The sequence below is a fragment of the Arachis hypogaea genome, chromosome 10, assembly GCF_003086295.3.
Source record: "Arachis hypogaea cultivar Tifrunner chromosome 10, arahy.Tifrunner.gnm2.J5K5, whole genome shotgun sequence".
In the NCBI taxonomy this organism is placed as follows: Eukaryota; Viridiplantae; Streptophyta; class Magnoliopsida; order Fabales; family Fabaceae; genus Arachis; species Arachis hypogaea.
The window spans coordinates 102,855,207-102,868,358 of NC_092045.1; the positions used below are offsets into that span (position 1 = coordinate 102,855,207).

The following is a 13,152-nucleotide window of genomic DNA, read 5'->3' on the forward strand; positions in this document are numbered from 1 at the left end:
CCCAAGGTCATTTCAATTCTTCTTTTATGTTGCGTCTCGAGGCACAACTTTCCTTCAATATGCGCGGGAAGGGAGAGTGCATCACTGAACACTTCATATTAGAAGGAGTTTCACCGAGAATCCCACCAAGTTGCCCGTTTTTTGGAGGGAACTGATGCTGTGTCGCTGACGGAACTGCTGTATTGTAGAGAACCATTCCTGATAGAACCACTACTTAGAGACCTCATTTAAAAAGGCATCGTAACACTGGTCTGGACAAATGTCATTGTGGAGGAAGCCATGGTTACAGTGTGTTCCGTGCACGTGTTGGTCTGGAGAGAGTCTAGTGTTAAAGAGAATACTGTGGTGCTTCGTTTACTAGACTGCTTAACCTTTATATATTAGATAGATTCTCTTTTTTTCTTTCTATATGGGCGTATATTTTTTGCTAATGTGATCCCTAACTCTATTGATTATTTAACGGGACAATTAAAATTTTTATTTTAATTTATTTTTTTTAAATTAAAATTTTTAAGTAAAATTAAAATTTTAAGTTCTTTTAGAAAGTAAATTACGATAAAAAATAATTTTAATTGTCATATCATATAATAATTAAAAAAGTTATCAGGATAGCAGTTAATATATTTTTACTGTTAATCGTTCTGTGTCAAAAATAAAATCAGGACTAAATATGCTAAGTTAAGGACGGTAAATTGAAATTTTAGGAAATTAAATTGAAGTATGAATGCAATTTAAAGGACTAATTTAACAATTTCTACGAGTAAACATCCAATCCGGGGTTTTTTAATTTAAATTAAATAATTATATTTTATCAATATACATAAACTGCAGAATAATCATTTAAATAAATAATGTACTACATTTTGGATATTGCGAGACAAATATGAATATAGGTGTATTTTAAGTATTGAAATTTTGTGATATGACGCATGAAAAATTTGACGTATTTAAGATGCACCCAAGATATGTTACAGATGGAAAAACCGATACTAAATATCCGAAATGTGTTTTAGAAGATAATGCAAGTTACCGCACCTGAAATAGAGTCAAAACAGAAATTAGGATTACAGCATCCGAGATATAATCTAACTTTCTCCTTAAATAAAAAATTCATATATTATCGTATTATATTTTTTAATAAAATAGTGAAACAAATAAATATTTCACATTTTTTGACTCTCTTCTTTTAAAAATAGTATTTATTCTCACTAGTTAATACTATTGATATCACAAAAATATAACGAATAAGAGGGCGATTTATACATCAAATTAATTTTATCAACATTTTAAAAAAAACATATATTATATAATAATATATACTCAAATATCTTTGTCATTAAGATATTCTTTGGACTAATTATATAAAAGGAAATATTTTTTTAGTTTTTCCACAAAAATATTAAATTTTTCATAAAATACAAAAATACTCTTTTTCTTAATTTTTAAAGAAATAAAATACTTTTTAAGATTAATTTTATTTAGTTATAGTATAAATTAAAAATTTAATTTTAAAATTATTTAAACTAGCCTTTTTAGTTAATTTTAAGACTAAAATACCCTTTAAAAATTAATTTCAGAAAGACTAAAATAATTTTTTTTTGAATTAATTTTGTTTACTTATATTATAAATAAATTTGAATTTAATAATAAAAAGACAAAAAATACATTTTAAGATTGATGTGTTAATATTTTTAGAAATAATTTTAATTTAACTTAGATAAGTAGAGTAGGTATTAATATTTTTAGAAATAATTTTAATAGTTAAACGTAGAATAATCAATAATATATTAGTTAAATTAAATAAATATATTGCATATATTTATCTAAAATCACTCTAATTTCTTTTTTGATCTAATCTTGGGTGCTGTAACTCACATCAGTTTTTGAACACATCTTAGGAGTTTAGTATGCGTTTCTCTCCTTCTGCAATGTATTCTGCATACACTCTGAATACATGAGATTTTTCACATATTATACTTCAGAATCTCAATATCCGAGATACGCTCATATACTTATTTGCCTCACATTATCTGAGATATGGTACATTATTTATTTAAGTAATTATTTTGCAGTTTATGTATATCGATAAATTATATAATTATTTAATTTAAATAAAAAAATTAATCCAACCCTTATTCATTTTTACGAAAGACAAAGCAATTTTTGAAGAAGAAAAAAGAAACATTTCGGCCCTCAACTTTTATATTTTGTGACAATAGAATTTTTTTGTTAAAAAATTTGTTAAATAGTAATGAAAATTAATTTTATAGAGGTTTTATTTATAATGTAAGGGTTTTAAACTCCCACAAACTATTAATAAATTTGTTTTTAAAAAATTTCTTTGTCAATGGCGGTTAAGTGAATAAAGATCATGGATGAAAATGATGTCACAAGAAAAAAAGTAATTGTACAAAAACCTTTTTTTAAAAAAATAGCATTGAATAAGAAAAAAATATGAATATTGATGCTATTGATATGGGTGATGATAACAGAGGAGATAATGATGATGATAAAGTATAATTACACAATAGAAATATAAAAAGAGAAATGATAATGATAACAATGAAAAAGGTGATGACAGCTAGGGATGTCAATGGGACGGGACGGGGGCGGGGGATGCCTCCCTGCTCCCCGTCTCCGCCCCAAGAATTAATCCCCATTTTCGCCCCAATCCCTGCCGTGGGGGGATAATTGTCCCATCCCCATTCTCCGCGTTTTCCGTATTTTCCGCGGGGCCTCATTCCCCATTTCCCATTCCTTTATGTTTAACATTCATATGAAAATTACAGTAAAAAAATCAAAAAAATAAAAAAACAAACTAGAAAATACTATTACAAACACACAAATATATCTTATCCAAGATTATAAGTCCACAAATACAACATAGTAAATTATAGTCCATAAAATAAAATCTTAAAATACAATTTATATTCTAAAAACAAACAATAAGATATAGTCTTTAACACCAAGTGGAAACTGGAGAGAGTTGGGGCTGTGGGAGAGAACAGCGTATGATACTGTAGGAGTTTTAGAGTTTGAACAAAGTGGAGATGGAAGAGAGTTGGGACTGGGAATAGAGAGTAGATGGCGCAGCAAACAACACAGTGAGTGGGGAAGACTGAATAATAGGGTTAGGGTTTTTTAATTGGTGAAATTACTAAAAAAACCTATGTTAGAAATAAAGTAAGGTTATTTAAAAAATTTCAAACATTCGGAAAATTATCGGGGATGGGGCGGGGATTCCCGCTCGGGTCCCCACGTCTGTTTCGGGGGAATTTCGCTCCTCATTCCAATCCCACGGGAAAAATTTTCCACCATCGAGACCCCACTTGGGGCGGTCCCCGCGGATCCCCGCCTCTTGAAAATTTTTGACACCCTTAATGACAGCAACGGTCATAGTTGATTATATTGTTAAAAGGAACTTTAGAATTTAAAACTTCTACAAAATATATAAATAAAACCCCCACAAAATAATTATAAATGAAAGGATTGAGAGCAAAAATTTTCCCGTTTTGAACCGTCATATTATTCGTAATAATAGACAATAATCGAATTAGATGTTTACTCTTAATTCTACTACATATAAAATAAAAGTTTGTTTTATTGTAAAATTTGAAATTGTTATTACTAGATAATAAGATATTAAAATATTGATCATATTTGACAAATAGTATTAATTTCTTCTCTTAATAGTTAATATTCAATTTTTTAACACGGAATAAGTAAAATGACTAAAATCGCATTTACTCCAAATTTTTTATTGAATTCCAAGACCCAAGATGTTTATACCTATTTTTGTTGAAAATAAATAAATAAATAAATGAACTTCGCCCGATACTGGTAAGTTGATTCATATTTGATAACTCGTATGAAAGCTTATTCCCTTTTGGTAATTGCTAATGGCCAATGACAATGTTGCATCTTGATCTGGTCACTTACAATATAATTCTAGGGTTTATTGGTTATAATACCTATGAATTCTTAATCAATGAATCAAAACATTAGATCCTTACTACATTGTTCATTTTCAGTACTATTTTTCATTATTATTATTTATAGTGCATGTAACATTGCAATTATTCATAATATGGTAGCGATTAAAATGGGGATGAAGCAGCAGGAAGAGTATGATGGCGATGGTGCTGCTGCTGTTTCTTCCACACAGAAAATGGTGTTTGCTTACTATGTCACTGGTCATGGATTTGGCCACGCAACTCGTGTTGCGGAGGTAACCTCTCATTTCTCATCTTCATTGTCATTGTCATTGTCATTCATGATTCATTATTTGGATATTGCATTGCACTTAAGTTTGAATTGCAATTTCAATTTCAATTGCATGTATACATGTAGGTGGTGAGGCATCTAATCCTTGCTGGTCATGATGTTCATGTGGTCACTGCTGCTCCTGAATTTGTTTTCACCAACGAAGTGCATTCTCCTCGCTTATTCTTTCGCAAGGTGAGTTTAATTCATTTTAGCTTGATTCAGACTTAGTTTGATAGTTGGATCCACTTCAAAATGGGGTTGTTCATGATCTAGATTAGTTGGACTGTATATGGATATGTTTGTTATATGGAATGAAATGAATGCTAGGATCATAGCCTGTATAGGTGTTTATTTTTGTGAACAGAAAAAAAAAAAGCACATGCTTTACTACGTGTAATGATAATTGTACTCACCTTGAATTAAACATTGGGTTGACACACACCTTCACCACCATTGGATTGGATGTTGTCTGACTTCAAATCATGGTAACGGTTTTGTGAACTGGCTTAGTATTTGATGCAAAATGAGTACATCAATCATTATTCATTCAGTAAAAGGAGTAAAAGAATTACTATAGTTAGTCCATGCTATTTTAATTTGTTGTGCGTTGAAGGAGATTTATCATTTTCTAGAGTTGTATTCTCAGATCTGGACATTCATCTCATTCAAAAGCACATAATTCTTACAAATTAGAGATACATTTATCCATTTTTTTTCAAGGTGGTTTTGGAGTGTGGAGCTGTTCAATCCGACGCTTTGACAGTCGATCCCCTTGCCACTTTGGAGAGGGTAAAGAAACATAACTTCTTAGTTTAGTTAGTTGATTAGTTATAGTAAAGATGATCAATGCTTGAACTTTAAATTGTTCTTCTTTGTATTTGGTTATATTAGTATACTGAGGAAACAGTGAAGCCCCGTGCTAGTATCTTGGCGAAAGAAGCAGAGTGGCTGAAATTCATCAATGCTGACTTAGTGGTAAATAAATTATTCTCATGCCAGCCATTTTTGTATGAAGAGAATACACTGTATCTGGTGGACCCTTCTAAAGCTGATATGAAAATGCAGGTATCTGATGTCGTCTCCACTGTATGTCGTGTTGCAGCTGATGTTGGTATACCCTCTGTTTGTGTGGCCAATTTCAGGTAATCTTCCTCCCCTTTTGTGACTGGTGCCACACTAAAAGAAAATGTAGGAAATAAAATTATTGTCTCAAAATGTCTATGTCCTTTCATCTTAGTATTAAGATCTCTCTTCATCGTGTATTCTTTCGAAAACCTGATTGGTATAAATTCTTTTTGGCTCCATCGCATCACTAAGTTGCTTGTTCACTTTCTAATTCACTGCCTAAATTAAATAGTCTTTACTAGTAATAAAAAATTTAATCGTAAATGATGCAATTAGAAACTACTTCGTTTCAGCACTTGAGAGTTGAGATAAATCGGATTGCTTATTTTTCATAAGCTGCATCAATAATTATTGCTCATTCGATATCGTTGTGATTTCAGTTGGGACATCATCTATCTGGATTATGTCATGGCTGCTGGACCTGATTCTCGTTCGATAGTTTTGCAGGTATCAGCAATATTCTATATAGAAAGTTATCTTTCTGTGCTGCCGTTTGAGAGAAATTTTAGGTTTCTGATTGTGTATCTTAAAAAATTTGATGCTAGTTTGGGATTTAATATATGCATATAGTTTCTGAATCTGATCCGATATTTATGGTGCATACTAAATGACTTTATGAAGCCCCACAGAAAAAGATAAAAGTCCAGCCAAGTAAAATCCTTTCAACTTTTATTATTTTTTAACAAAGATAAAAGATGCAGTTGCATATTTATCGATGCAGATAGCTGAAGACTATTCTAATTGTAATTTCCTTATCCGCCTTCCAGGATATTGCCCAAGTATGTTAGTTCTTATAAAATTTCACAACAATTTCGTAAAATTATTTAAATAGCTGTCTAAATCTTGTCTTTTTAACAGTATTTGTTGCATATTTGCAGTGCCCGCTTTTCGCAATGTTATTGATGTGCCTCTTGTTGTGAGGAGGCTGTATAAATCCACAGAAGAGGTACTGCAACAGTACAACATGAACCTTTGCGGAGATTTTCCATACGATGGTTTCGTTCCTAATCTATGAGCATGTAATTTTCGTTGTTGAAAAGGTGAGGGAAGAACTAGGGATAGCAGACAATGTGAAACTAGTCATTCTCAACTTTGGTGGCCAGGTTATTCCTTAAATTCCATTTTTAGGTACTAGAATTATATATATATTTATCTGGTTATAAAATAGTTTACTTTGAAGCAATTTGTTTCTGTAAGTGTTCAAGCCTCCAATTCACTTCATCTGAACCTTCAATTAAATACTGATTTGAATTATGAACACAGTTTACAGTTTTCTTGCTAATTGTTTGTTGGATCAATCTTCGTTTTACGAGTTTGTTACTTCGTCATGACCTTATATTTTTAAGTGTTTCCTGTATTTGGACCATTGGCCTCAGTATAAGCAGAGCCACTACCGTCATCAGACATTCTGAATTCTTCCTGACTATATACTGTCTATCCTTGTCTCCAGCCATCAGAATTGAAACTGAAGGAGGAGTTTTTGCCTTCTGGTTGGTTGTGCCTGGTACTCATCAATGATTCTTCTTTATATATGTTTGATTAAAATTGTTCCTCGATTAGTATACAATTCTTAATTGGTTGTGTTGCTTTTACGATCCAGGTTTGTGGTGCTTCTGACACTCAAGACCTTCCTGCAAACTTCAAAAAACTTCCCAAAAATGTTTATACACCTGATATTATTGCAGCATCTGACTGCATGATCGGTTAGTATGAAATTTCCCTTGGTTTGGAGCTGGAAAAAAAATAATATGCTAATAGCACCTTTGAATTTTTTAGGAAAACTTGGATATGGCAGTGTGAGTGAAGCCCTGGCATACAAGTGTCCTTTTGTCTTTGTACATAGAGAATATTTCAATGAAGAACCTTTTCTAAGAAAAATGCTCGAAGTGCTCACTGTCTCTATCTCTCTCAAATTTCATTCTCAGTGTTTTCTTGATCTCTTTTTAATTGTCTTTTATTTTCTCCCTTAGCATTATCAAGGTGGCATTGAAATGAGTAGGAATGCTTTACTCTCTGGTCATTGGAAACCTTATCTTGAACGGGCAATGAGTTTGAAGCCATGCTATGAAGAAAGCATCAATGGTGGGGAGGTACCCTTTAATTCTTGAATGAATTGACTCCTATTTCTGCACAAGTAAATATCGTCATGTAATGTCATATTTGACTTTGAGCTTTATTTGTTTAACGGTTGATTTTCTTGTAACTCTTGCAAGAGTGTCCCCTAGTCTATATAGTAGACAGGGGATGTCAATAAAATATAAATATAAATTAAAATTAGCTTTTGGATTTGTCTGTATCAAATTTTGTATCTCCAAATATTTTGAATGTGAATTCCATGTGATTAATATGCCATAGCAAATAGGTTTTTAGAAAGGGCAATCTTTGAAAGCTTGAAATATTTTTTTAAAAATATCTTTATTTTATCATTGGTGGACCAAGAACAAGGTTTGTTTACCTTACCATTGAATCTGCGACTAGTAGTAATTTTACCTTTTGGGATGAGTTCTCTTCCTCTAGTTTTAGTTTGCCTTGGAGAACGCTTAAGAGCTTAATCTTTAACCGGATTTAATTGTCTATTAATCACACTACCTTGCATTCATTTTTCTTCTTATGAACATGATTTTAGGTTTGTTCTTTTTTTCCATACTGATTCTGACATGTAAGTGCATTTCCAAAGTTTGATTTTTATTTTTATTTTTCAAATAAACATTTTAAAAATACAGGTGGCAGCCCAGATCTTGCAGGAGATTGCTTTGGGAAAATATCATGCTTCAGTCAATGTAAAATGGATTCTAACAACTATTAATAGCAGTTTGTTTTTGTCAAAATTTTCTTATTCATTTGTATATTGACTTGATAATATGTAGCATAGCGAGGCAAAAAGATTGTGTGATGCCGCAGTTCCAGATGATCAACGACGAAGAGCCATTGGTCAAGATGATATTTTGATCCCAGAATGGTATGCAAATGCTGGAAAACAACTTGGTTGCTAATCATCATATTTGTAAGTATTAATCCATGTTTACAACATACAGGTAATCATATTCAAATTCATGTTTATAATTTTGTTGTATGGTTCCTAATACATAAGTAATTTGTTTGTGCTTAAGGTTCTTCATGGAAATGTTGAAGGTTTTCCAAGATACCTCTTTGCTTTGAGAAACAAACAATGCTGGCGATTAAGGTTATGCTGCTCTTCAACTATAAGGACATGATCATGTCATATGAAAGTAATCACGTTTATAAATTTATTTGTAATTGATAAAAAAAGTTCAAAATATTCCTAAAGAAAATGAAGTGCATGGCCTGTAAAATATATATTTGGGATACATCTTAAGCATAATATGTATCCCCTTATTTTCACATTTGGGAACTCACTTTGACCTTATTCTAAAATTTGATGATTCTCAACAAAATGTTATTCTTTTACTTTCATCTCGTTCTCATTCAGAAGTAGACACCAAGAAATAGCAATTATCCGGCCAGGTTAACAACATACATATTATAATTAATTAACGCAATATATAGTTATAATAATAATAATAATAATAATTACTGACAATTATGGACTATGGTGATATATAAATAATTAATAGCTTATATTATTGTCTGTCGTATCACTGACAATTATAGGGAATTTAGTAACTACAGATTTGTAGTTATTAATCAACAATCATACAGAGTTTATCTATCAAACTAAGACTTATCCATTCAGTGAGTAATGACATAAGTACACTGCGCCTTCAAAAGAATACCCTTAGAAGAATCCCAGAAAGAAAAACTAATTAAATTGCAAAACCTTTAATTACACTGCCATTCAATTTCAACCAAAAATCAATATTAATCCATTGAATCTTTGACTAGAACTTCACTAATATCCATTTAATTACGGGAACCTTTGACAACCCAGGTTTCAAATACCAGAAATCTGTGGCAAAATCTCCATTACATTGAATGAAGCAACCAAGAGGTAAACTTGAGGATTTAAAATAAGCATTTGGTTTATAATTACAAGAGATAAGATTAGATAAGCATAAGCCACCCAGATACCCTAAGAAGATTTCTTCTAGAACACATAGCCATTTTGTAACTAATTGATATAAGAAAAACTTGGTCGCCACACAGTCGTAAGCTCAGGCATCTTTACTTTGACTTGTCGTTTAAGGTTACAAGAGATCTAACCACGCCTGGTCCTATCTTATCAGCAAGGGCACCTGTCTCTGAAATAAGTAATGATTTTTCCTTCACTATGCTCTGTAGCTTCTTTGCCTCAAAGTCAAGTCGAGGTTGATCTGTAATTACAAGCTCAATACGAGGGATACACCAATTTACAGTTAATATATATCAGTTCTATGCTTGAGGGAACTGAGTCATAGATACGATTTAAATTCTGAACTCAGGAATAACAGTGATCATTAATGAACAGGAATAGATATAATCAGTCTCATCAGAAATTCAGAATTACAAGTTGATGCGTAAGGGCCATAAATCTTTAATATGTTCTAATCATGTGTAGGATTATGCGTGTCAAGATGAAAAAACAAGGAACGTATGTCAAAAATTCCAAACTAGTTCCAGGTAAAAAGGGTACAGTTACATTTGTCTTCAGCATTGCAGGATTTGCAGTAACATGAAAAAATTGTTGCCATAATGAATTCAAACCATTAGACTGTAACATAGGTAATTTCAATAAAGATGAATTTTCGCATGCAACTAAAACAAACAGATAAATACAACAAAGACACATGCTTGATAATTCAAATATCAAATTGATAATTCAGTCTAGACTCCAAACAAATGCATGAAATATGGCTTGTATTTCCATCCAGCATTAATATATTAAAGCATATAACAAGGAAACCAATCATCTGTCATAAATATTTATTTTCCTAAAATGCACTCAATCTAAGATTTTTACCGAACTTTACTGTCAAATAACCACGACATACAAATGATAACTAAGCAAGACTTTTGCACAAGCACATTGGGAGAAAAGAAAAATGGAAAGGGTTTTTATTTTGTGGCACTACTAACAGAGGCATGCATTTATGGTATTTTGATTCATTGTCCCTATATTTTACTTCTTTAGAGGGTAGGGTGGGATGGAATGACCAATTAACCTGTTTCCAAGATAGTGTGGGCAGCATGGAATGGGATGCTGGCAAACATATCAGTTCCTGGAAATATCATCCACGTCTTCTCGAATGAATCATGGTTACCACAGGTGTTACACACTTCTTGCACCAAGGGTCTTGACCTCAACCCTTCGACTCCCTTCATCATCGATTCAAAAGGAGTCGGAACACTAGTCTTGGTTGTCCGAGCCCTCTTCCTTAATGCAGTCAGTGCTTCTCTATTCCCATTTCTCAATTTATCATTATCAACCATCTGCATTTTTTACCCAAATAGGACAGACAGTTAAGTACCGACTTAATTCCACAGAAAAGCCATTTAAAGGGTCTGATGAGGGTATGGTAATGAACTGATGATTGAGATTCCTCAATGAAGTTGTTACCTGATGCCGGGCCAAAAGAAGAAGCTCGGCTTCCAGTTCCACTTCTGTTAATTTTTGTTGGAATTGTTTCATGGTAGGATCCATATTCCAAGAAAGAAACTCCTGCGAGTTGCAAATAAAAAACATATTTTCAAGCTAATGAAATAATGATGGACACCAATTTCAGAAGAGTTATGAGATTCGGTTGACAATCAAGAAGGAACACTAACAATTTTTGATAATCTTAAAAAAAAAAAAAACTGATAGCTGATATATAAACACACAATTTTTATGGAAATCAGAATTTTATTAACTCATTCATATAAAAAACACAAATAATAGAATTTCTGAAAAACAAATAAATTGCAGTTAAAAATGGAACATTCATGAACAAACTATTGCAGCAATTTCAGCATTAAAACAGTTGCCAATTACAACAATTGCATCCAAAACAAATTGCGAGTAAACAAAACATAAATCGATACAAGAAGCGAAAAAATAAGTGTTCGATATTGGGTACTTTGGCAAGAAGTGAGAGCAAATAGGAGAGCAAGGTCACCTATACTAATCAAAAAGCACTAAAATAGGGACTGGCAACGAAGTGAGGACATAAATTAACAAAACCGAACTTCGGATCCATGGCCTACCTGCAGGAATGCGGATACGACGACAGTGACGAGCACGGAGGCAGCAGCGACGGTGGAGAGTGAAGCCGGTGTGAGATATTGAGACTCAGAGAGCAAGCTAGACTTTGTAATTTACTATGAGTTTGGCAAATTACATATAGTTTAGCAAAAAAAACCACTGCGAGGTCAATAAGCCCAATTACATCATCAAAAACTAACTGCTTAAGAGAGAGGCGGGTTTGACTAAAAAAAGAGAGGAGGCGAATTCCAGTAATGTATATTAATATCCAAATCCATGATTGATCCGCTCAAAATATTAGATCATTGGGTTATTAATTCAATTGTTGAATCACTGATTGAATCTATAGATCTAACTTAATTAAATAATTATATAAATTTTATTTTATTTTTTTACAATATGTTTTTATCTTTTTGTTAATTAACTATTATTTTTATTTCAATAAAAACATGTTATGATTAATAATTTTTTTATTTTTTATTTTTAAATATTAATAAATTTAGTATTTATTTTAACAAGTGTATAATTAAAAATATAGTTAATCTAAAGAAGAGTGAGTATAAAATTAAAATTAAATTAAATAAATAAAAAAATAATTTACTTGAATATTTTATGTAAATATATACATTAATTAACATAGTAAATTCCAAGAAATAGCATGGTCTAGTAGCAAAGCTAAGAGGGTATAACCCATCGTTTTCATATTTTGCAATTTAACATCACAAAGTTATTCCTTCATTTAGTTTCATAATGCTTCAATACTTCACATCGAATCTAAAGGGGAAGAGAAAAGCCTTTACAAGGCTTGTGACAAGCATAACACGTGCACGCCAAGGAAACACGATCGGGAGCACTCACTCAAGGACAAGGCAGAAAAATCGAAATTTTACGTGAAAAATTCTGTAAAATCGATTGACTGCTCAACAAGGTATGAGAACAGACCGGTCAATCGCTTTCATCATGGTTACTGATTACTGGTTCAACCGGAAAAACCATTTTGTAGTTATATCTTTGAAGTTTCAAATAACAAAAGCAGCAATCATTCAAGAAATGAATTGTTTTCTCTTCAAACTCTCTACAATTTCAGTAAAATAAACCACTTTTCATGTATTTGCGTACAGTTTAGTCCAAAGCTTTAAAAAATATGCTTTGAACTAGCTTCTGAGTACAATCAGTTTTTAACATGTAAAATTAAAATACAAAAGTTGTAAATCCTAACCTTATATTTTAATTAAGACTAAGATTAAATAGCCAGCTAGTATACAAAATATACGGAGTTTCAAGTCCAAATCTAATTGACCAACAACTGCTGTATTACACATGTTTGCGAAGTACTCCAAAAGTGTATGAAATATTGAAATGCACCATTCAATGCAACAAAAACCTATGCAGGATGCAGTGTACAACAAAAGTATAGTTCAGACTTGTATGTGGGAAATATGATGGTAAATCAAAAATAAAACTTTTTCACCATATCACCATATTTAAAAAACTCATATATCCACCTTAAACTAAGACAAATAAATTAATCTGAGAATTAAGCAGTCATAATGCAGCATAATTTGTGAAGCTAATGTCACACACAAGCAGTCTTAAGACCCAAAAAAAAGGTTTGAACATAA

General features: G+C 31.8%; 2 protein-coding genes across 2 annotated transcripts; one reads left to right on the forward strand and one right to left on the reverse strand.

The window, feature by feature from the left end:
• Positions 1-4,108: 4,108 nt before the first annotated feature.
• LOC112717847 (L-arabinokinase-like) lies at positions 4,109-8,384 on the forward strand. Its single transcript, XM_025769778.2, has 15 exons — positions 4,109-4,228; positions 4,351-4,458; positions 4,987-5,055; positions 5,158-5,241; positions 5,332-5,408; positions 5,772-5,838; positions 6,113-6,170; positions 6,270-6,337; positions 6,432-6,494; positions 6,842-6,895; positions 6,992-7,094; positions 7,168-7,277; positions 7,362-7,481; positions 8,115-8,171; positions 8,259-8,384. Exons 1-15 carry the CDS (start codon positions 4,109-4,111, stop codon positions 8,382-8,384), a joined length of 1,284 nt encoding a protein of 427 aa, XP_025625563.2.
• Positions 8,385-9,212: 828 nt separating this feature from the next.
• LOC112718329 (uncharacterized) lies at positions 9,213-11,675 on the reverse strand. The gene is made up of 4 exons (XM_025770114.3): positions 11,533-11,675; positions 10,907-11,008; positions 10,512-10,779; positions 9,213-9,683 (listed from the first exon to the last, which is right to left on the reverse strand). Exons 2-4 carry the CDS (start codon positions 10,988-10,990, stop codon positions 9,535-9,537), a joined length of 501 nt encoding a protein of 166 aa, XP_025625899.1. The 5' UTR covers positions 10,991-11,008; positions 11,533-11,675; the 3' UTR covers positions 9,213-9,534.
• Positions 11,676-13,152: the final 1,477 nt, after the last annotated feature.

Excerpts from the sequence above, each read along its gene's own strand:
- LOC112717847 (XM_025769778.2), top strand. The coding sequence starts at position 4,109 with ATGAAGCAGCAGGAAGAGTATGATGGCGATGGTGCTGCTGCTGTTTCT. Across the intron at positions 5,242-5,331 it reads TCATCAATGCTGACTTAGTG|GTATCTGATGTCGTCTCCAC; the intron begins GTAAATAAATTA and ends ATGAAAATGCAG. Across the intron at positions 6,896-6,991 it reads CTTCTGGTTGGTTGTGCCTG|GTTTGTGGTGCTTCTGACAC; the intron begins GTACTCATCAAT and ends TTTACGATCCAG.
- LOC112718329 (XM_025770114.3), bottom strand. The coding sequence starts at position 10,990 with ATGGATCCTACCATGAAACAATTCCAACAAAAATTAACAGAAGTGGAA. Across the intron at positions 10,780-10,906 it reads TTCTTTTGGCCCGGCATCAG|ATGGTTGATAATGATAAATT; the intron begins GTAACAACTTCA and ends TAAAAAATGCAG. Across the intron at positions 9,684-10,511 it reads CCACACTATCTTGGAAACAG|ATCAACCTCGACTTGACTTT; the intron begins GTTAATTGGTCA and ends TTGTAATTACAG.